Below are 23,016 nucleotides of genomic sequence, written 5' to 3' on the forward strand. Positions count from 1 at the left end.
AGACCCTCGAGATGACTCAGGCAGGTCAGTATATGAACACATACTCTGATCTGGGGAGTTGGTGGGAGGCTCCTCTAACATTGGGTTCAAGCCCCTGAAGGTGACATATAGTAATCCTCTTTTTTTTTTTTCCCCAGGCTTCGTGCACTATCCAGTGGGGGGTCCATTGCTTCCCCTCCTCCTTCCCCCGCTATGCCAAAGTATAAACTGGCGGAGTATCGCTATGGACGAGAGGAGATGTTGGCACTTTATATAAAAGAGAACAAGGTGGGCACTCCGTCATGGCAGCGGTGTATTGTGTCATGTGACAATAGCGCTAGTAGATCGAGGGTCTCTCCTTCCTCTCCGCAGGTTCCTGAAGAAATGCAGGATAAGGAGTTTGCTGTGATCCTGAACGAGGAGCCGCTGCAGCCCCTCGCCCTACTGCCGCTGACCGAGGAGGAGCAGGTACAGATGATGGGCCAGCATCCTGATCAGCTGTTCCTGCACCAACCTCACCACTTCTCTCTGCCCCCTCCCCTCCTTCTCCCTCCTTCTAGTCTCTCGTGCCTCCGCCTCTCTATATCCCCGCCGCCGCCCTTCACTACTAGTCTATCTCTCGCCGCCCCTTCTCTCTCTCGCCGGCCCCTCTCTATAGCCCCACCGCCACCCTTCACCACTGGTCTATCTCTCGCTGCCCCCTCTATAGCCCCGCCTCCGCCCTTCACCACTGGTCTATCTCTCGCCACCCCTTGTCTTTCTTGCCGCCCCCTCTCTATAGCCCCGCCGCCACCCTTCACCACTAGTCTATCTCTCGCCACCCCCTCTCTATGGCCCTGCTGCCACCCTTCACCACGAGTCTCTCTCTCGCCGCCCCCTCTATAGCCCCGCTGCCGCCCTTCACCACTAGTCTATCTCTCGCCGCCCCATCTCTATAGCCCCGCCGCCGCCCTTCACCACTGGTCTCTCTTGCCGCCCCTTCTTTCTCTCGCTGGCCCCTCTCTATAGCCCTGCCGCCGCCCTTCACCACTGGTCTATCTCTCGCCGCCCCTTCTCTATAGCCCCACCTCCGCCCTTCACCACTAGTCTCTCTCTCGCCGCCCCCTCTCTATAGCCCCGCCGCCGCCCTTTACCGCTAGTCTATCTCTCGCTGGTCCCTTTCTATAGCCCTGCCCGCCGCCCTTCACCACTATTCTCTCTCGCTGGTCCCTCTCTATAGCCCTGCCACCGCCCTTCACCACTAGTCTCTCTCTCGGTGCCCCCTCTCTATGGCCCTGCTGCCACCCTTCACCACTAGTCTCTCTCGCCACCCCTTGTCTTTCTTGCCGCCGCCTCTCTATAGCCCCGCCGCCGCCCTTCACCACTAGTCTATCTCTCGCCGCCCCATCTCTATAGCCCCGCCGCCACCCTTCACCACTGGTCTCTCTTGCTGCCCCTTCTTTCTCTCGCTGGCCCCTCTCTATAGCCCTGCCGCCGCCCTTCACCACTGGTCTATCTCTCGCCGCCCCTTCTCTATCTCGCCGCCCCCTCTCTATAGCCCCACCTCCGCCCTTCACCACTAGTCTCTCTCTCGCCGCCCCCTCTCTATAGCCCCGCCGCCGCCCTTTACCGCTAGTCTATCTCTCGCTGGTCCCTCTCTATAGCCCCGCCGCCGCCCTTTACCGCTAGTCTATCTCTCGCTGGTCCCTCTCTATAGCCCCGCCACCGCCCTTCACCACTAGTCTCTTTCTCGCCGCCCCCTCTCTATAGCCCTGCCGCCGCCCTTCACCACTATTCTCTCTCGCTGGTCCCTCTCTATAGCCCTGCCACCGCCCTTCACCACTAGTCTCTCTCTCGTCGCCCCCTCTCTATGGCCCTGCTGCCACCCTTCACCACTAGTCTCTCTCTCGCCGCCCCCTCTCTATGGCCCTGCTGCCACCCTTCACCACTAGTCTCTCTCTCGGCGCCCCCTCTCTATGGCCCTGCCACCGCCCTTCACCACTAGTCTCTCTCTCGCTGGTCCCTCTCTATGGCCCCGCCGCAGCCCTTCACCACTAGTCTCTCTCTCGCCGCCCCCTCTCTATGGCCGTGCTGCCACCCTTCACCACTAGTCTCTCTCTCGCCGCCCCCTCTCTATGGCCCTGCCGCCGCCCTTCACCACTAGTCTCTCTCTCTGCGCCCCCTCTCTATGGCCCTGCCGCCGCCCTTCACCACTAGTCTCTCTCTCGCTGGTCCCTCTCTATGGCTCCGCCGCAGCCCTTCACCACTAGTCTCTCTCTCGCCGCCCCCTCTCTATGGCCCTGCTGCCACCCTTCACCACTAGTCTTTCTCTCGCCTCCCCCTCTATGGCCCTGCTGCCGCCCTTCACCACTAGTCTCTCTCTCGCCGCCCCCTCTCTATGGCCCTGCTGCCACCCTTCACCACTAGTCTATCTCTCGCCGCCCCCTCTCTATAGCCCCGCCGTCACCCTTCACCAGTAGTCTATCTCTCGCTGGTCCCTCTCTATAGCCCCGCCGCCGCCCTTCACCACTAGTCTCTCTCTCGCCGCCCCCTCTCTATAGCCCCACCGCCACCCTTCACCACTAATCTATCTCTCGCTGGTCCCTCTCTATAGCCCCGCTGCCACCCTTCACCACTAGTCTCTCTCTCTCTCACCGCCTCCTCTATAGCCCTGCCGCCGCCCTTCACCACTAGTCTCTCTCTCTCTCTCACCGCCTCCTCTATAGCCCTGCCGCCGCCCTTCACCACTAGTCTCTCTCGCCGCCCCCTCTCTTTGGCCCTGCCGCCGCCCTTCACCACTAGTCTCTCTCGCCGCCCCCTCTCTTTGGCCCTGCCACCGCCCTTCACCACTAGTCTCTCTCTCTCGCCGGCCCCTCTCTATAGCCCCGCCGCCGCCCTTCACCACTAGTCTGTCTCTCGCCGCCCCCTCTATAGCCCCGCCGCCGCCCTTCACCACTAGTCTCTCTCCCGCCGCCCCCTCTCTATGGCCCTGCCGCCGACCCTTCACCACTAGTCTCTCTCTCGCCGCCCCCTCTCTATGGCCCTGCTGCCACCCTTCACCACTAGTCTCTCTCTCGGCGCCCCCTCTCTATGGCCCTGCCACCGCCCTTCACCACTAGTCTCTCTCTCGCTGGTCCCTCTCTATGGCCCCGCCGCAGCCCTTCACCACTAGTCTCTCTCTCGCCGCCCCCTCTCTATGGCCGTGCTGCCACCCTTCACCACTAGTCTCTCTCTCGCCGCCCCCTCTCTATGGCCCTGCCGCCGCCCTTCACCACTAGTCTCTCTCTCGCTGGTCCCTCTCTATGGCCCCGCCGCAGCCCTTCACCACTAGTCTCTCTCTCGCCGCCCCCTCTCTATGGCCCTGCTGCCACCCTTCACCACTAGTCTTTCTCTCACCTCCCCCTCTATGGCCCTGCTGCTGCCCTTCACCACTAGTCTCTCTCGCCGCCCCCTCTCTATGGCCCCGCCGCAGCCCTTCACCACTAGTCTATCTCTCGCCGCCCCCTCTCTATAGCCCTGCTGCCACCCTTCACCACTAGTCTCTCTTGCCGCCCCTTCTTTCTCTCGCTGGCCCCTCTCTATAGCCCTGCCGCCGCCCTTCACCACTGGTCTCTCTCTCGCCGCCCCCTCTCTATAGCCCCACCTCCGCCCTTCACCACTAGTCTCTTTCTCGCCGCCCCCTCTCTATAGCCCCGCCGCCGCCCTTTACCGCTAGTCTCTCTCTCGCTGGTCCCTCTGTATAGCCCCGCCACCGCCCTTCACCACTAGTCTCTCTCTCGCCGCCCCCTCTCTATGGCCCTGCCGCCGCCCTTCACCACTAGTCTCTCTCTCGCTGGTCCCTCTCTATAGCCCCGCCACCGCCCTTCACCACTAGTCTCTCTCTCGCCGCCCCCTCTCTATGGCCCTGCCGCCGCCCTTCACCACTAGTCTCTCTCTCGCTGGTCCCTCTCTATGGCTCCGCCGCAGCCCTTCACCACTAGTCTCTCTCTCGCCGCCCCCTCTCTATGGCCCTGCTGCCACCCTTCACCACTAGTCTTTCTCTCGCCTCCCCCTCTATGGCCCTGCTGCCGCCCTTCACCACTAGTCTCTCTCTCGCCGCCCCCTCTCTATGGCCCTGCTGCCACCCTTCACCACTAGTCTATCTCTCGCCGCCCCCTCTCTATAGCCCCGCCGTCACCCTTCACCAGTAGTCTATCTCTCGCTGGTCCCTCTCTATAGCCCCGCCGCCGCCCTTCACCACTAGTCTCTCTCTCGCCGCCCCCTCTCTATAGCCCCGCCGCCACCCTTCACCACTAGTCGCTCTCTCGCTGGTCCCTCTCTATAGCCCCGCTGCCACCCTTCACCACTAGTCTCTCTCTCTCTCACCGCCTCCTCTATAGCCCTGCCGCCGCCCTTCACCACTAGTCTCTCTCTCTCTCACCGCCTCCTCTATAGCCCTGCCGCCGCCCTTCACCACTAGTCTCTCTCGCCGCCCCCTCTCTTTGGCCCTGCCGCCGCCCTTCACCACTAGTCTCTCTCGCCGCCCCCTCTCTTTGGCCCTGCCGCCGCCCTTCACCACTAGTCTCTCTCTCTCGCCGGCCCCTCTCTATAGCCCCGCCGCCGCCCTTCACCACTAGTCTCTCTCTCGCCGCCCCCTCTATAGCCCCGCCGCCGCCCTTCACCACTAGTCTCTCTCCCGCCGCCCCCTCTCTATGGCCCTGCCGCCGACCCTTCACCACTAGTCTCTCTCGCCGCCCCCTCTCTATGGCCCCTCCGCCGCCCTTCACCACTAGTCGCTCTCGCCGCCCCCTCTCTATGGCCCTGCCGCCGCCCTTCACCACTAGTCTCTCTTTCGCCGCCCCCTCTATGGCCCTGCTGCCGCCCTTCACCACTAGTCGCTCTCTCGCCGCCCCCTCTATGGCCCTGCCGCCGCCCTTCACCACTAGTCGCTCTCTCGCCGCCCCCTTTATCGCCCCGCCGCCGCCCTTCACCACTTGTCTCCACATTTCTTTGCAGAGGAACTTTTCCCTGTCTGTGAACAGCGTTCCTGTGCTGAGGCTGATGGGTAAAGGAGCAGCTGCGGCCCCCGCAGGGGTGAGCCGAGGCCGGGGCACCACACGTGGCCGGGGTAAGGCTCTGTAAATGTCTGGTGAGCGGAGGTCTGTGCCTGCCTCCTTCTGTGGCACCGGGACTACGGAGGTCGGACCCCGCTGATCAGACATCACTAGACGAGGGTCCGCTGCTGCGTGCACTGGTGCTGATCACTGTCCACTTTTTCAGGCCGTGGTCGTGGGGATCCTGCTGTCTACCAGCGAGCTCTGGATGATGGAGACTCTGGTTTTGGCCGTGGAGCTCGGGAGATTCACCGGAGCCAGAGCTGGGATGACAGGTGGGGCACCGTTCCTGTGGGTGCACATCGGGGGGCTCTGGGGTCACATTGTTATTGCTACTCTCATTTTAGGGGGGAGAGGAGATTTGAGAAGCCCATCAGGAGGGAAGCCGGTACGTCATGTGATCCAAGCCGCCCAAACCCTGAGCCCTTATCCTGTAGGCATTCTTCACTCTGATTGGTCCTCTTCTCCTGCAGTGCGCGTGGGCTTTGAGGAGAACGCGGTGCCGTCAAGAAAAGAGTTTGCTCGTTCAGACAGTGACAACTGGCGCACCCTGCGTGACGGGCAAGAGGAGGATGAGGAGGGCAACTGGAGGCTGTCAGTCTCCCGGAGAGACGACCGCTGGCGCTCTACGAGCCCTGGAGGCAGCACAGGTCGGTCCTGTTGACGTCCCGATGCCCGCACCTCTGCTGGGGCTCGTGCATCTCACCTGTCGTGTGTCTTTTCAGAGGGGCCGCGGTCCGCAGGATGGAGGGAGCACGGGGACCGGCGGCGGAAGTTTGATTTCGAGATGGTGCGTGAAGAAGGCAGCGCTGCCCCGAGAGGAAGTGGACGAGGCGGCGAAAACGCACAGGAGGAAGACCGTGACGGGCTCCCTGAGTGGTGCATGGAGGATGAGGACGACGAGATGGGGACATTCGACTCCTCCGGGGCTTTCCTATCCTTCAAGGTGAGTGGATGGTGGGTCATCACCGAGGTGGAGCTGTAACGAGGCCGTCGTTACAGGGGGGTCAGTAATGCCTATCATCTTCCACAGAAAAGCCCCAAAGACACCATCATGGAAGAGCAGGAGCTGGAGTTCCAGGGTGTGGAGGAAGAGGACGATGACGACACAGCGGAGGGAGCTGCAGACCGGCCTGGAATGATCAGTAAGGGCGGGAGGGCACGGGATCCTCCAGCAGCACAGAGGATTTCAGGTGTAGATTGCGCCGACCACCTTGGAGGGCACGGGATCCTCCAGCAGCACAGAGGATTTCAGGTGTAGATTGTGCCGACCACCTTGGAGGGCACGGGATCCTCCAGCAGCACAGAGGATTTCAGGTGTAGATTGTGCCGGCCACCTTGGAGGGCACGGGATCCTCCAGCAGCACAGAGGATTTCAGGTGTAGATTGTGCCGACCACCTTGGAGGGCACGGGATCCTCCAGCAGCACAGAGGATTTCAGGTGTAGATTGTGCCGACCACCTTGGAGGGCACGGGATCCTCCAGCAGCACAGAGGATTTCAGGTGTAGATTGTGCCGACCACCTTGGAGGGCACGGGATCCTCCAGCAGCACAGAGGATTTCAGGTGTAGATTGTGCCGACCACCTCGGAGGGCACGGGATCCTCCAGCAGCACAGAGGATTTCAGGTGTAGATTGTGCCGGCCACCTTGGAGGGCACGGGATCCTCCAGCAGCACAGAGGATTTCAGGTGTAGATTGTGCCGACCACCTTGGAGGGCACGGGATCCTCCAGCAGCACAGAGGATTTCAGGTGTAGATTGTGCCGACCACCTTGGAGGGCACGGGATCCTCCAGCAGCACAGAGGATTTCAGGTTTAGATTGTGCTGGCCACTTGGGAGGGCACGGGATCCTCCAGCAGCACAGAGGATTTCAGTGGAGGAATGTTTTGGCATCTTTGGGGAGAGTACAGAGTGAGGCCTCTGTGGCGCAGAGTATTTCAGGAGCGGTCTCCTGACTCTTGCCTCTTTCTCCAGGCGATGAGCAGTTGGCCGCCTCGGAGGACGCTCAGCAGGAGCCGCCATGCCAGTCTCCGGAGCAGAGCGGGTCTGCGTGGGCTGCAGCGGGGTACTCGGAAGAGGGCGAGCGCGCCCATGACATCTCTGCGAACGGAGAGGATGGGGCCCTGGTGGAGCCTCCACCGTGCTCCATAGAAGATGGTGAGCGGTGGGACGCCCGTGCTGGGCCGGGGGTGCGGATGGCTGATGACCACCTACACTATGTTCCTCTTTTGTCTTGTAGTAAACCCTGGAGCCTTTGTTCCTTCCTCCGTCTCCCCACTTTCCTCTCTGCCGACCCCTCCTTCTCCCCCCACAGTTGCTGCTACTGAATTTTCTGTGGGGGATCCGGAAGAGGACGAGGGCATGAAACATCTCCAGCAGGTAGGTGTCTCCCCGCCGCCGCCATCGCTGTGCCTGGCCGGCTTGACCTCACCATGTCCCCTCTGTGTCCTTCACAGGAGGCCGAGAAGTTGGTGGCTTCCTTGCAAGATTCCTCCCTAGAAGAAGACGGCTTCTCCTCCAGCCGCTCCCATAGTGCTGCTGCGCTGCCCCTGTCCCACGAGGCCGCCATGAAATGGTTCTACAAGGACCCTCAGGGGGAGATCCAAGGTGCCCGCTGCGTCCAACAGTGGAGGATGGGGCGGCATACATGACGGGATCATACTTCTGCTGCATCCACTGCTGACCATGGCCCGCACACCAGCGTCACACACCGCTGCTCCGATCTGACCACCTTCCCTTTCTGCCGCCTGCAGGTCCGTTCAGTACACAAGAGATGGCGGAGTGGTGCCAGGCAGGATACTTCACCATGTCTCTCCTGGTGAAGAGAGGCTGTGACGAGGGCTTTCAGCCGCTGGGTGAGGTCATCAAGATGTGGGGTCGGGTACCATTTGCCCCAGGACCTTCTCCGCCGCCCCTGCTGGTGAGTTCTGTGCATTTATCCGGCTTCCTCTGCTCCCTGCTTGTGCCCAGTGTTGGACAGTCGGATTATCTGCCCTCGCAGCGAGCCGTCCGGCTGCTCTCTGCTGGATGCTGATGTGGCAGAGCCTAGCCCGTTATCCTGTGACGTGCGATATGCAGAAACTCATGCAGCCTCCTTCCCTGCGGCTAGAGCGCCCCCAGCAGGGGCTGTAACGCATCTTTTCTAATTTCTAGGGTAACATTGATCAGCAGTGCCTGAAAAAACAGCAGGAATTAGCTTTGTATCAGCAGATGCAACATCAGTACTTGCTGCAGCTCATCAGCAGGTAATGCCGCTAGAACGTGTGCTTGCTCTTGTCGTACGCCCGGATTTTCCTTCTCTTGTGCATGGCTTCCTGCCTAATGTTCATCTCTATAATTCCTTTTACCTTTCACATTTTACCTTTTCTACCCTCACTGTTGCCGTTTTCCACTATCCCGCTTTACTTCCTGCAGCATTGGCTCTTCCCGCACATCATCTGTGCTCCATTACTTCCTGCAGCATAGGCTCTTCCCGCACATCATCTGTGCTCCATTACTTCCTGCAGCACAGGCTCTTCCGGCACATCATCTGTGCTCCATTACTTCTTGCAGCATAGGCTCTTCCCGCACATCATCTGTGCTCCATTACTTCCTGCAGCATAGGCTCTTCCCGCACATCATCTGTGCTCCATTACTTCTTGCAGCATAGGCTCTTCCCGCACATCATCTGTGCTCCATTACTTCCTGCAGCTTAGGCTCTTCCCGCACATCATCTGTGCTCCATTACTTCCTGCAGCATAGGCTCTTCCCGCACATCATCTGTGCTCCATTACTTCCTGCAGCATAGGCTCTTCCCGCACATCATCTGTGCTCCATTACTTCCTGCAGCTTAGGCTCTTCCCGCACATCATCTGTGCTCCATTACTTCCTGCAGCACAGGCTCTTCCGGCACATCATCTGTGCTCCATTACTTCCTGCAGCACAGACTCTTCCCGCAGATCATCTGTGCTCCATTACTTCCTGCAGCATAGGCTCTTCCCGCACATCATCTGTGCTCCATTACTTCCTGCAGCATAGGCTCTTCCCGCACATCATCTGTGCTCCATTACTTCCTGCAGCTTAGGCTCTTCCCGCACATCATCTGTGCTCCATTACTTCCTGCAGCACAGGCTCTTCCGGCACATCATCTGTGCTCCATTACTTCCTGCAGCATAGGCTCTTCCCGCACATCATCTGTGCTCCATTACTTCCTGCAGCTTAGGCTCTTCCCGCAGATCATCTGTGCTCCATTACTTCCTGCAGCATAGGCTCTTCCCGCACATCATCTGTGCTCCATTACTTCCTGCAGCATAGGCTCTTCCGGCACATCATCTGTGCTCCATTACTTCCTGCAGCATAGGCTCTTCCCGCACATCATCTGTGCTCCATTACTTCCTGCAGCATAGGCTCTTCCCGCACATCATCTGTGCTCCATTACTTCTTGCAGCATAGGCTCTTCCCGCACATCATCTGTGCTCCATTACTTCCTGCAGCTTAGGCTCTTCCCGCACATCATCTGTGCTCCATTACTTCCTGCAGCATAGGCTCTTCCCGCACATCATCTGTGCTCCATTACTTCTTGCAGCATAGGCTCTTCCCTCACATCATCTGTGCTCCATTACTTCCTGCAGCATAGGCTCTTCCCGCACATCATCTGTGCTCCATTACTTCCTGCAGCATAGGCTCTTCCCGCACATCATCTGTGCTCCATTACTTCCTGCAGCATAGGCTCTTCCCGCACATCATCTGTGCTCCATTACTTCCTGCAGCATAGGCTCTTCCCGCACATCATCTGTGCTCCATTACTTCCTGCAGCATAGGCTCTTCCCGCACATCATCTGTGCTCCATTACTTCCTGCAGCATAGCCTCTTCCCGCACATCATCTGTGCTCCATTACTTCCTGCAGCATAGCCTCTACCCGCGCATCATCTGTGCTCCATTACTTCCTGCAGCATAGGCTCTTCCCGCGCATCATCTGTGCTCCATTACCTCCTGCAGCATAGGCTCTTCCCGCACATCATCTGTGCTCCATTACTTCCTGCAGCATAGGCTCTTCCCGCACATCATCTGTGCTCCATTACTTCCTGCAGCATAGGCTCTTCCCGCACATCATCTGTGCTCCATTACTTCCTGCAGTATAGGCTCTTCCCGCACATCATCTGTGCTCCATTACTTCCTGCAGCATAGGCTCTTCCCGCACATCATCTGTGCTCCATTACTTCCTGCAGTATAGGCTCTTCCCGCACATCATCTGTGCTCCATTACTTCTTGCAGCATAGGCTCTTCCCGCACATCATCTGTGCTCCATTACTTCCTGCAGCATAGGCTCTTCCCGCACATCATCTGTGCTCCATTACTTCCTGCAGCATAGGCTCTTCCCGCACATCATCTGTGCTCCATTACTTCCTGCAGCATAGGCTCTTCCCGCACATCATCTGTGCTCCATTACTTCCTGCAGCATAGGCTCTTCCCGCACATCATCTGTGCTCCATTACTTCCTGCAGCATAGGCTCTTCCCGCACATCATCTGTGCTCCATTACTTCCTGCAGCATAGCCTCTTCCCGCACATCATCTGTGCTCCATTACTTCCTGCAGCATAGCCTCTTCCCGCACATCATCTGTGCTCCATTACTTCCTGCAGCATAGGCTCTTCCCGCACATCATCTGTGCTCCATTACTTCCTGCAGCATAGGCTCTTCCCGCACATCATCTGTGCTCCATTACTTCCTGCAGCATAGCCTCTTCCCGCACATCATCTGTGCTCCATTACTTCCTGCAGCATAGGCTCTTCCCGCACATCATCTGTGCTCCATTACTTCCTGCACCATAGGCTCTTCCCGCACATCATCTGTGCTCCATTACTTCCTGCAGCATAGGCTCTTCCCGCACATCATCTGTGCTCCATTACTTCTTGCAGCATAGGCTCTTCCCGCACATCATCTGTGCTCCATTACTTCCTGCAGCATAGGCTCTTCCCGCACATCATCTGTGCTCCATTACTTCCTGCAGCATAGGCTCTTCCCGCACATCATCTGTGCTCCATTACTTCCTGCAGCATAGGCTCTTCCCGCACATCATCTGTGCTCCATTACTTCCTGCAGCATAGGCTCTTCCCGCACATCATCTGTGCTCCATTACTTCCTGCAGCATAGGCTCTTCCCGCACATCATCTGTGCTCCATTACTTCCTGCAGCATAGCCTCTTCCCGCACATCATCTGTGCTCCATTACTTCCTGCAGTATAGGCTCTTCCCGCACATCATCTGTGCTCCATTACTTCCTGCAGCATAGGCTCTTCCCGCACATCATCTGTGCTCCATTACTTCCTGCAGCATAGCCTCTTCCCGCACATCATCTGTGCTCCATTACTTCCTGCAGCATAGCCTCTTCCCGCACATCATCTGTGCTCCATTACTTCCTGCAGCATAGGCTCTTCCCGCACATCATCTGTGCTCCATTACTTCCTGCAGCATAGCCTCTTCCCGCACATCATCTGTGCTCCATTACTTCCTGCAGCATAGGCTCTTCCCGCACATCATCTGTGCTCCATTACTTCCTGCAGCATAGGCTTTTCCCGCAGATCACTCTAATGCTCGTGTCGCCTGCAGGCAGCAGTACTCTCAGCAGAAAGCCAGTGATCTAACCGCTCAGCAACAGCAGCAGTTGACACTGTTTCTCCAGCAACTGAACCCCTCAAAATCCAGGTAGTGTCCTCCTTCCACCCGTCAGGCCCAGTACTACTCCCCATTCAGACATTAGTCAGTGACTGACGCCTTCTGTTATGGAAACGGACTGACCTGGGCACTGACGGGTTGGATAAATGTTCTGCATGTGGGCGCTAGTAATCTGCATGCACCCCATAGAGCATGATGGGGGTAGTGTCAGTCAGCTGCTTGTAAAGCCCCCCACAGTAGAAGTCTAAGACTGAGCACGGCACCGATCCAGGTACACGCAGGACAGACAGGAGTATCTCCCTTGCTTGATCCCTACTTCCTCCCTACACTGTCCTCTTCTCGTGGTTTATGTTTCTGGACGTCTGTCTCTTAGCGCCACTGTTCTGTGCTATCCTGCAGGGGGTCCGATGCTGCCCTCCTCCCCGCTATGAACCGATCTCTCTCTGTGCCAGACACTGGATCCTTGTGGGATCTGAATACCTCAAATACATCGGCAGCAGGTAAGTGGCGCCGCTCTGTTGTGACGTCTGCCCGGGGGGTTTGGGTTCTGCCCTCCAGTCATTAAGCCTCTTGTCCTCTGCCAGGTGGGGACTCCGCTCTGTGGGACCTGCCAGTGACTGCCGTATCTCAGGGGCCAATATTGGAGCAGCTGCAACTGCAACAGAAGGTATCGATGTCTGCACGTGGACAAGTCGGGCGTGGGGGGCAGCACATCGGGCGTGGGGGGCAGCGCAGGTGCTGATAACGTGCCTCTCAGTTGCAGGAGCGTAGAGAAGCAGAACTCAGGGCCAAGAGAGAGGAGGAGGAAAGGAAGAGGAGAGAGGAGAAGCGGCGCCAGGAGGAGCAGAAGCGCCGGGATGAGGAGGAGATGTACAGGAGGAAGCAGGTGAGTGGTCCGCATTCTCTCCCCGGACCCTGGAGCTTTCCTACACCGAGGTCCTGACCACTCTGCTTTCTCCAGTGTCGTCAACAGCAAGAGCTGCTTCTGAAACTGATCCAGCAGAGCGGGCAGTCGTCCTCCTCATCACCGATGTGGGCTGCTCACGGCAAAGGGGTCTCTATCAAAGCCATGCTGGAAATGCAGGAGCGTGAGGGGCAGATGCTGAAGCAGAGAGCGCAGTCGTCAAGGACGGTGGGTTGTGGGTGGATGTAGTGGATGAATGCGGCGTATGGATGTGGCGGCTGTATTGACTTTATTGCCCTTCTTCACAGCATGGAGGTCTTGGGATGTCTGGTGCCCCCATCATTCCCTCACAGTGGGGGTCTGACTCAGGATCTCTGTGGGGTGGGCTGGAGAAGAGCCCCTGGGAGGAAAGTGTCAAAACTGGGGCGAGTAGCAGAGGCCTAAGGAACAGCAGAAGTAGCCCATCACTGACGTGAGTACTGCCCTCTTCCCGTGCAGCCATATTGTGTCAGACCGTGTACCGCTCCCCCCGTCCCCCGAACCCTGGCCTGGGCCGCTATAATTCCCTCGCGGGACCCTGGGTCGCTCCCCCTACACCCACCTCCCCGGAACATACCCCGTGTGTCGCTACACCACAGCCAACCCCCAGAGCTCTGCATGTCGTTTAACGTCCCCCACCCCTCCAAGTGTGTCTCTCCACTTGGCCCCCGGAGTGCATAGTACCACCCCATCCCTTTTCCCAGAGTCATGTGTGTTCCCTCCCCCCTCAAACCTGTCTGTCGCTTCTCTTATTCGCCCCCTAACCTCCTCCCCTGTAATCCTGTTTGTCACTTGCCCCAGCACCCCCCCACCCCTCCCGGTGTGTTGTTTCCCCCTCTCCATCCCCCCTTCCCATAACTTGTATTTTGCTCCATCCACCGGTCCCCCTTCAACCCTGAATCGTTTCTTTCACCCCCCAGCGACTCTTATTCTGCTTCTGCCCGGCGCAAGAAAACAGATGACGAGGAGAAGCTCCTGAAACTACTGCAGGGAATTAAGCCTTCAGACGGGTTCACTCAGTGGTGCGAGCAAATGTTACACATCCTGAACACATCCAACAACCTGGACGGTGAGATCCTGCTGCTCTGTGCTCTCCCCGTGCCCTCTGTGGCCGCACCGTGCCAACACCTTCTGTGGCCGCGCTGACTCCCCTGTGGCTGCACCGTCGCCGCCCCTCTGACTACCCTCTGGCCGTCCCCTCGCCGACTCCCCTCTGTGGCCGCCCCCTCGCCGACTTCCCCTCAGTGGCCGCCCCCTCGCCGACTTCCCCTCAGTGGCCGCCCCCTCGCCGACTTCCCCTCAGTGGCCGCCCCCTCGCCGACTTCCCCTCAGTGGCCGCCCCCTCGCCGACTTCCCCTCAGTGGCCGCCCCCTCGCCGACTTCCCCTCAGTGGCCGCCCCCTCGCCGACTTCCCCTCAGTGGCCGCCCCCTCGCCGACTTCCCCTCAGTGGCCGCCCCCTCGCCGACTTCCCCTCAGTGGCCGCCCCCTCGCCGACTTCCCCTCAGTGGCCGCCCCCTCGCCGACTTCCCCTCAGTGGGCGCCCCCTCGCCGACTTCCCCTCAGTGGGCGCCCCCTCGCCGACTTCCCCTCAGTGGCCGCCCCCTCGCCGACTTCCCCTCAGTGGCCGCCCCCTCGCCGACTTCCCCTCAGTGGCCGCCCCCTCGCCGACTTCCCCTCAGTGGCCGCCCCCTCGCCGACTTCCCCTCAGTGGCCGCCCCCTCGCCGACTTCCCCTCAGTGGCCGCCCCCTCGCCGACTTCCCCTCAGTGGCCGCCCCCTCGCCGACTTCCCCTCAGTGGCCGCCCCCTCGCCGACTTCCCCTCAGTGGCCGCCCCCTCGCCGACTTCCCCTCAGGGGCCGCCCCCTCGCCGACTTCCCCTCAGCGGGCGCCCCCTCGCCGACTTCCCCTCAGCGGGCGCCCCCTCGCCGACTTCCCCTCAGCGGGCGCCCCCTCGCCGACTTCCCCTCAGTGGCCGCCCCCTCGCCGACTTCCCCTCAGTGGCCGCCCCCTCGCCGACTTCCCCTCAGTGGCCGCCCCCTCGCCGACTTCCCCTCAGCGGGCGCCCCCTCGCCGACTTCCCCTCAGCGGGCGCCCCCTCGCCGACTTCCCCTCTGTGGCCACCCCGCGCCGACTCCCCCTGTGTCCTCTTCACAGTCCCCACTTTAGTGGCCTTCCTGAAGGAACTGGAGTCTCCGTACGACGTCCATGATTACATCCGCTCCTGTCTTGGGGAAACACTTGAAGCCAAAGAATTCGCTAAACAGTTCTTGGAACGACGAGCAAAGTACAAAGCCAGCCAACGTCAGCAGGTAGGGTCCTCCAGTCACTCCCAGAGCTGTGTTCACAGCACTATGTAAGGTGAGGAGCAGCCATGTGACGCCATGATGCCTCGCCCTCTGCCCCTGCAGGAAGCCGCCTGGTTAGCGCCCTCCATGTTTCCACCACCACAGAATTCCAAGCCGAGCAGCGGATATGACGTCCAGAGCAGCAAGATGAAGAGGCGGATTCACATGTTACACTCAGACCCCAGCATACTGGGTAGGTATGGTGGTCCTGCAGCCCCTGCCCCCATATTGCTGGAGGAGCTGCCATGACGCCGCCTCCAGTCCCTGCTATAGTGATGATTTCTGTGTTTGCCCCCAGGTTACTCCCTGCATGGCTCTCCTAACGAGATGGAAGCTATCGACGACTACTGAGGCGCTCGTCTTCCTCTGACGCCATCTTTACCTAAGCCGCCGACTTCTCTTGTTTTCGGCAGGTGTACTGCACTGCAAACTTTACCCTTCCCTCCACAGGAGGGGGGGCAGAGACTTAGAAAAGGAGGGGGTGGGTGTAATCCCACCCAGAGCCAGGGAGGGGGGAGAGCGCCTGCGTTCCCTCCCCCACTCCCCTAAACATAATGCACTCATTTTAAAGCACCTTAAAAAATGCACTTTACAGAAACTGATCAAAAATCTAATTTTCTTTTTTTTTCTTTTTTTTTTTTTTAACTAAGAAAATTAAAAAAAAAAAAAAAACCCGAAAGAAGGGTGAACTGGATTTATTGACCTTTGACTGTTTGTTAGAAATGTACCTTTTGGATTTTTGACTTTCTTTAATTTCTTAAGTTGTATTTTTTTTTAACGTGACAGTTTCTGATTTTGGAGTTTTTGTTTTGTTTTTTACATTTTCTTTTCTTTTTTTTTTTTGAATGAAAAAGTTTAGTATTCCGGCAACGGATATGGTAAAATATATAAAAAAAAAAATGAATATATATATATATTATTTTGGGAAAAGAAGAAATACAGCCAAATACACTTTCCTCAAAAAAATATTTTTTTTTTTGCTAAATATATTTTTGTTTAAAAAAAATAAAATAAGAATAAAGAGAAAAAAAAACCTAAAAAAAAGAAGAAAAATAATAAAAAAAAATAAGGAATTAAAAACAAAGAAAAAAAAAGTTTTCAGCGCTTCTTGCAAAATGACAACGCTCTGCTTTGAGTTCCCTGTCGTATTGGGGAGGGTCGAAGGGGGGTTAATCCATCAAAACTTGAAGAATGCACTTAGCAATTTTGAAGGGGGGGGAATCTGCATTTTTAATGGTTATTTTTTGCACAGATGTAAAATGTTGTGATTTTTTTTTCTTACAAAAACAGCTGAAAAAAAAAAGAAAAAAAAAAAGAAGCCCCGATCCCTTTTTTGAACTGTTAAAATTGTGCTATTTTCCCTTCTGCTCATAAAGGATGCACTTACTTTTCAATAGAAGATGCCCATGAAGGACGCAGCATATGGAGCATTACTGGACGCCAGGACTTGGGGCCCTCGGCCACGTCGGTCTGGGGGCCCCGCACCGGACCGCTCCCCAGTTTTGGGCCTTTCAGTGTTTATTTGGAGGATTTGCACCTTTGCCTTCTGTGTGACTTTTTATTAACCTGTTTTTTTTTTTAATTTTTGTTGTCTTGAGGAGCCGGTACCTGTTCTTACCCCTGACTTCTCAGACCTGTTTGTGTTCTCCCTTCCTCCTCGGTTTAATGTTTTGTTTTTTTTTTATTCTGCTTTTGTTTACAAACTGTCCCGAAGTGGACACCAATGTCGGAGATGGCGGACCCCCTCGGACAGACTTTCCCAAGGGTCCGGAGGAAGAGACGACTTAGCTTTGGGCGTGTACGGTGCCGTTGCCTTAATATTGACACCGCCGCCGCCGCTCTGCGGAGCAGACGGGACCAGCTTCTACGACCCTTCTTCAGGAGCTTCTCCGGCAGTCGGGAAGCCGTGGGTCTCTACAATAACTTCAGGAGTGCCACCTTCTAACAAGCTAAAAGGGTTTATCTGTGGACCGGCTGAGAGACTTGTGCCCACCAGTGGGGGAACATCACAACGTGAACCCTTCCAGGAGGTGCGCTCCGACAAAGCAGTGTTTAAAGGCTGACCAAGGCCGCTGGACATTGTTAGGACTTCCGGGGGCCAGGGATGAGGGGACCTTCATGTCTCACACCCCACCCTCCAAAAAAAAAATAAAACTTGCAAACTTTCTGGAGCTATACTGTGTACATAGGACTTCAAAGGAAAAAAACAAAAACAAAACGCTAGTTTGCCTAAAGCGGAAGAAAAGCGTCTGATGTTTGCTGTGGGCTTCATGTTTCCAATCACCACACGAATGTATTCGGGCAGGAGCTGGTATCCAGCGCGTCCGCTGCTCCTGGCCCCCGCCATCGTGGGGGGGCCACGTGTATATACTCGGTGCCCTTGCTTTCTGGGGGTCGTGTACTGTGAGGCCCCTGCGCTCGGTGACGCCCCCACTGCTTGTATATAATTCTCGTATATTGTGCTGAATGTATAATGTGTGCATATGACGTCTGTACGGATGAGCCGGGGGGTTGCGCACCGCAATGCTGTGCCGCGGACCCCCGCTCCTGCTTACAGACCTAGGGCAGGTACGCTCCCAGGGCCGGGCTGTCGGCTGTGTGACTGTATCTGCCCCTGGATGTGTGGCCCCCGGGTTCTGGGCGCTCCTGTCCGTCCTATAATCCGGGGGTCTGTCTCCATCTCCGTACGTCTTATGGCGTACGCCCGCGTTCACTCTCTACTGCTATTTTGCCTGGTTAATGCGTCTTTAAGGTTTTTTTTTTTTTTTTTGTGATATTTTTGCCTTATTTCAGTATTAAAAAGAGAAAAAAAAAAAGGTTGACGTGAACAGAATTAGCTTTACCTGCTCGCAAGTCGGCTCCGCTGCTCACCGCGAGTCCCGTCACTGGGCTCACTGTGGTCCAGTTAGTATGTACACCCCTCTGCTTATGACGGGTCCAGACTAGGGGGCGGACGGAGGGATAGCCGCAGCCTCCGGTAGTCCGCTTATTTTACAAGACCCTCGCCGCTCCATGTAGCGACTTATCCTGAGTGTTAAAGCTCTATGGACAGTGGCCTACTCTAGTCACTACCGGAGCTGCAGTCAAACACGTGGCAGCCGAGCACCAATCCCTCTCTGCTGTGTCGCATCGTGTGGGATGTAGTGTTTAGTTTTGTTTTTTTTGTTTTTTTTTTAACCATACAGTGCCTGGTAAAAACACCATATCTCCCATAATGCAGCGCAGCAGGCTGCACTCTGCAGCCTTCACAGGAAGCCAGTAGATATGTGTCTGCAGCACTGGATGTGACTGGAGTATAGGAAGACTTGATGTAAATTACAAGCAAAAAAATAGAACATAGAGCAAAGTCATTTAATTTTTTTTCTTTTTTTTTTCTTTTGTACATTAAACCTGGAAAATGGTGATCAGAGGTGGAGCGCTGCAGAAATATATAGTGCCAGGTGTAGGGATAAACCTTGAGAATGGTGATCAGAGGTGGAGCGCTGCTGAAATATATAGTGCCAGGTGTAGGGATAAACCTGGAGAATGGTGATCAGAGGTGGAGCGCTGCTGAAATATATAGTGCCAGGCGTAGGGATAATCCTGGAGAACGGTGATCAGAGGAGGAGCGCTGCAGAAATATATAGTGCGAGGCATAGGGATAAACCTGGAGAATGGTGATCAGAGGTGGAGCGCTGCTGAAATATATAGTGCCAGGCGTAGGGATAATCCTGGAGAACGGTGATCAGAGGAGGAGCGCTGCAGAAATATATAGTGCGAGGCATAGGGATAAACCTGGAGAATGGTGATCCGAGGTGGAGCCCTGCAGAAATATATAGTGCCAGGCGTAGGGATAAACCTGGAGAACAGTGATCAGAGGAGGAGCGCTGCAGAAATATAGTGCGAGGCGTAGGGATAATCCTGGAGAACAGTGATCAGAGGAGGAGCGCTGCAGAAATATAGTGCGAGGCGTAGGGATAAACATGGGGAATGGTGATCAGAGGAGAAGCGCTGCAGAAATATAGTGGCAGGCGTAGGGATAATCCTGGAGAACAGTGATCAGAGGAGAAGCGCTGCAGAAATATAGTGGCAGGCGTAGGGATAAACATGGGGAATGGTGATCAGAGGTGGAGCGCTGCAGAAATATATAGTGGCAGGCATAGGGATAAACCTGGAGAATGGTGATCAGAGGTGGAGCGTTCCAGAAATATATATCGCGCTAGGTGTAGAGATAGGACGACAGCAGCGGCCGCCCTGGGACTCAATTCACGTTGGCAACACGAACCACATAGGTCTCGGTGGGTCGGTTGGAGGCTAGGAAGCATTTGTTTAGGTTTTTTCTCATGACCACAGGATGGCGCTGTTGTATTCTCTATGATGGAGCAGTTACCACTATGATGAATAAAAAGCTTCTCTGTGCAGATATTAAGCTGTCGCCTATGTATTTGCCCAACGTAGAAAATGTGACAATAAATCTGACTGTACAAAGGAGGAGAGGCTGTGTGTGTTCTCTGCTGTTGGGGGATCGGGGTGGTCACTGCTGCCATGGATCCAGCGGGACGGCCCGGGGGCTAGTGCTTTCCATTGTAGCAGGCGCTGCCAATCACAGTACAAACCCCCATACCCAGTCACCGGCTGAGCAGGTTATAACTTGCAGAGCACGGCCCCCAGAGAGGACAGATGTCCAGGGGTGCGCACATCAATCCAAGGTGTCCCAAAGAGGCCGGACGTCCAGGTGTTGCCATTGTCTGGGCGTGTAGGGGGATTACCAGAGAGGCTGGACATCCATGGGGTGCCCAAGTCAGTCCGGGTATCCAGGAGTGTCCATGTCAGTTGGGGTCGTAGAGAGGCCGGACGTGAAAGTTTTAAAAGAAAGTCTGCAAAAAGAAATAAGCTCGGTTCTCCCTGGAATGATTGATTTCCACATATATTACAGGCAGCATGAAAGGGCTACATTAGGATATCAGACATTTATGACTACCCCGCCCAGGAGGAACTTGCTTTCTTGGGATGTGATGTATAACTGCTCTCCGGTGGTGAAGGTTTCGAGTGGGGTTTTTTTGAGGCTAGATGTCTCTTCGCTCTCCTTTCACATCGGTGTCAGTCAGAAGGGCGAGATTGGGTTGTGTGCCAATTCCTGATTGTCGAGTTACTAATTTGTCATGAAATAACAGTCTTTCTGAACCCTGCTACATCTTGTTTTTGTGACTGTCATGCTGCAGCCACGATTCCCCCCCGTACAGCTCTCTTTCCCCTCCAGCTACACACTCCGTGCAAGGTGATGCTGGTGGGCTGGCAGCCCCAACTGTGAAGTTTTATGGCCCTAACTGGTTAGAAGCCGCCCAAGCACATGAGACTTTCTTTGTCTAAGACAGGGTTATTACAGATGAAATATAATAGCCCCAATTATTGATATAGGTGTGAATCTCACATTCTTGGCTCTACATCGGTAAGAGCCACCACTCCATAAATTTCCTAAGCTCCTGCAGAATCCAAGAAATGGATTTCCACATAACCGGGTCATACAGCCACTTCATGTTTAGGCTTAATAGAACATTAATTCAAGAACACGAGTAATGATGGACCCGCCATCGCTCGGCGAGGTTTCCAGCCAGAAATATGGAATTAATAAGGTGTTACTAAGTTTTCACTCCTTCGATCATCTCTGTCCTCCAGCAAGATTTCCTGCTGTTAAATCACATTCTGATTTTGAGATCCCAGGAGAATTTCTTAGGGTCGCACTATTCTTAGGGCACTTAGTCCCTTGTTTTCAATTCACCACCCTCCCTTGTGGTCGGCCTTCATCCCTTTGGTCTTCAAGAAAGTTACTGCTGATCCTCAGAGATCAAAGAGTATTTCTCGTCTGGACAATTGGTTTCTGACTCAAAATGTGAGCAGCTTCCCTCACGTAAATGCCACCATCACTGTCGAAATACAGACCTCTCCAGTGAAGAGGAAAGAACTGACGTTTAACCTTGTGAAGTAGGCCTTCACATTGAACATATGGGGAAGTGAAAAGAAACTGACATCCATTCTGAAATTTGTTTACCATGGATGAAGCATGCTTTCCCAGGCATAGGGTTTTCATAAACCACAGACTGCAGATGTTCCAGTGGTTGTGAATGAATATTGAGGTCTGCATTTATCTGATATTTATGGGATATACATTTTTGAAGTCATAACGAAGGGACGAATGGAACGCATTCATAACAGTCCGATAAATGATGTTAACCAGGTCATATTTGGTCTCTAAAGTAAAATTACGATAAATGATGATATATCCTGCTCAGAATCCCCAGGGTCGAAGATACCCTGAAAGTCGGGGATCTCCTTAAATGTTAACAGACCCAGCACATCCCACAATCCTCCACATAAGCTCATCAAGGGACGGTGTGTAGGCGTAACCTAAGGGCTAATAAAATACAGAAACTGAATTTGGTCTTTGTCATTTTGGGAAGACCTAGTTCGTTGTGTGTCCATTTTCCAAATCTGGAGTACCTCCCTCTGCTAATCTGAGCCATTTCTGTGACCAGGTTTGGTAAGTTTATTTTGTTATCCCTTTTACTTTATGTAATTGTATACATCATGTTTTCCAGGACATCCCCCTGACAGCACATTGGGAGGACGTCCTCCTCCTCCTTGCAGGGACAGGAAACACAACACGAAAGGTTAAAAGGTCCCACTCCACCCCCCTTTTCAGTGTTTTTTCCTGTCCCTACATGGAGGGAGACACGAGGATGCAGCACTATGCAAGCGTGAAGACTCACCAGTCCGGAGGGCTCGGGGGATCGTGCGACTAACGCCAATAACCTTCCCCCGCAACACTAAGCCCCAGGCAGAAACTTCCCGGTGGGGAGTCCCTCTGCCAAGAGACCAGTCGAGCGGAAGAGCTCCTGGGTTGAACCGCTTCCTCCCGGGTGGGGCTCTCGGTTCGGGCGCCAGGAGAAGAGGAGCTGCAAGAGATCTGGCGCCAGCAGCAGCAGCGTGCGTTCCACAGTGTGGAACGCGGAAGTAAGATCATTAGACCTGAGCAGTACTTCCGGTGTCAGGCGCAGGTAAGGTGACGTCAGATCCGGGGGCATCTCGGCGTGCGTTCCACCTTGTAGAACGCGGAAACAAGTGTTATTAAGAGCGCAAAAGCTCAGGGCACTCGTAGATTAGTATCCAACGCTTCTGGTGGTAAGAGAGTGCCGGAGTGAATACCTGGAGAATATTTTGCGGCAGGACACAGAAGTTCGTGGGGTCCGTGCTAGCAGGCTGCTGCAAACATGCCAGAGACTAAGGGTGAGTGCAGCTGATGCTGCTATATCCCTTATGTGTATAGGAGATCACATATTTATAATGGCATTTCTCCACAGAAGATATGGAGAACAGGAATGAGGAGACGGGGGTAAGTGCGCAGAGTACATATATTTACGCCTGCACACACACTGAGCCGTTCTTGTCCTTATTCTTATATTTAGGATAAAGAGGCCAGTCAGACTCCCCTCCCTCAGACTAAAAAGTCTGGCAAGGTGTTAACAAAATCTAAGAGGTGCTCTATATGTAATGTGAAGCTTTCAGAAACATACAAGAAAGCTCTCTGCAGCTCTTGTATTCAGAAGATTGTCAGAGATGAACAACCATCAATGTTATCGGAGATGAGTATAATCAGGGAGGAGGTCCAGAATTCCTTGGCCTCAATGTCTCAACGGGATGTGTACAGTTCGAGTCCGGCTCGTAAGAGACCAAGAAGGGATCCAGAACAAGGGGATCAGGAGGATTCATCAGAAGCGGAATCAGAATACAGAGGTTCTGATCAAGAAGGAGAATTGCTAATGGAAGAACAGGAAGGGAAAAGGTATTACTTTCCAGTCGAAGAGACAGAAGAGCTGGTCCAGGCGGTCAGACGTACTATGCAAATGAAAGAAGATCCACGTCCGAGATCTAGACAAGACCAGATGTTTGGAGGGCTCACATATCCAGAACGGACTGTGTTCCCGGTGAGTGAGCATATACGTCAGATGATTTCACAAGAATGGAAAGATGCGGAACGAAGATTG

General features: G+C 55.2%; 1 protein-coding gene across 3 annotated transcripts in view; it reads left to right on the forward strand.

Moving 5' to 3' along the window:
• GIGYF1 (GRB10 interacting GYF protein 1) overlaps positions 1–19,465 on the forward strand; it is a 53,693-nt gene extending 34,228 nt beyond the window's left edge. For 2 of the 3 annotated variants that reach the window (XM_069767546.1, XM_069767547.1), the window contains 23 exons: positions 138–267; positions 352–447; positions 4,954–5,065; positions 5,218–5,326; positions 5,399–5,439; positions 5,525–5,701; positions 5,777–5,997; positions 6,085–6,196; positions 7,027–7,209; positions 7,292–7,431; positions 7,509–7,659; positions 7,806–7,972; positions 8,206–8,297; positions 11,641–11,736; positions 12,106–12,206; positions 12,291–12,373; positions 12,464–12,592; positions 12,668–12,838; positions 12,919–13,082; positions 13,570–13,718; positions 14,805–14,959; positions 15,059–15,188; positions 15,294–19,465. In XM_069767546.1, coding sequence (XP_069623647.1) covers positions 138–267; positions 352–447; positions 4,954–5,065; positions 5,218–5,326; positions 5,399–5,439; positions 5,525–5,701; positions 5,777–5,997; positions 6,085–6,196; positions 7,027–7,209; positions 7,292–7,431; positions 7,509–7,659; positions 7,806–7,972; positions 8,206–8,297; positions 11,641–11,736; positions 12,106–12,206; positions 12,291–12,373; positions 12,464–12,592; positions 12,668–12,838; positions 12,919–13,082; positions 13,570–13,718; positions 14,805–14,959; positions 15,059–15,188; positions 15,294–15,346 — 2,962 coding nt within the window. In that variant the 3' untranslated portion in view covers positions 15,347–19,465. The remainder of the gene's footprint in view (positions 1–137; positions 268–351; positions 448–4,953; positions 5,066–5,217; positions 5,327–5,398; positions 5,440–5,524; positions 5,702–5,776; positions 5,998–6,084; positions 6,197–7,026; positions 7,210–7,291; positions 7,432–7,508; positions 7,660–7,805; positions 7,973–8,205; positions 8,298–11,640; positions 11,737–12,105; positions 12,207–12,290; positions 12,374–12,463; positions 12,593–12,667; positions 12,839–12,918; positions 13,083–13,569; positions 13,719–14,804; positions 14,960–15,058; positions 15,189–15,293) is intronic. The other variant, XM_069767549.1, reaches the window with a different exon arrangement.
• The last annotated feature ends 3,551 nt before the right edge of the window (positions 19,466–23,016 follow it).

This window comes from Ranitomeya imitator, chromosome 4 (genome assembly GCF_032444005.1).
Source record: "Ranitomeya imitator isolate aRanImi1 chromosome 4, aRanImi1.pri, whole genome shotgun sequence".
Taxonomy (NCBI): Eukaryota; Metazoa; Chordata; class Amphibia; order Anura; family Dendrobatidae; genus Ranitomeya; species Ranitomeya imitator.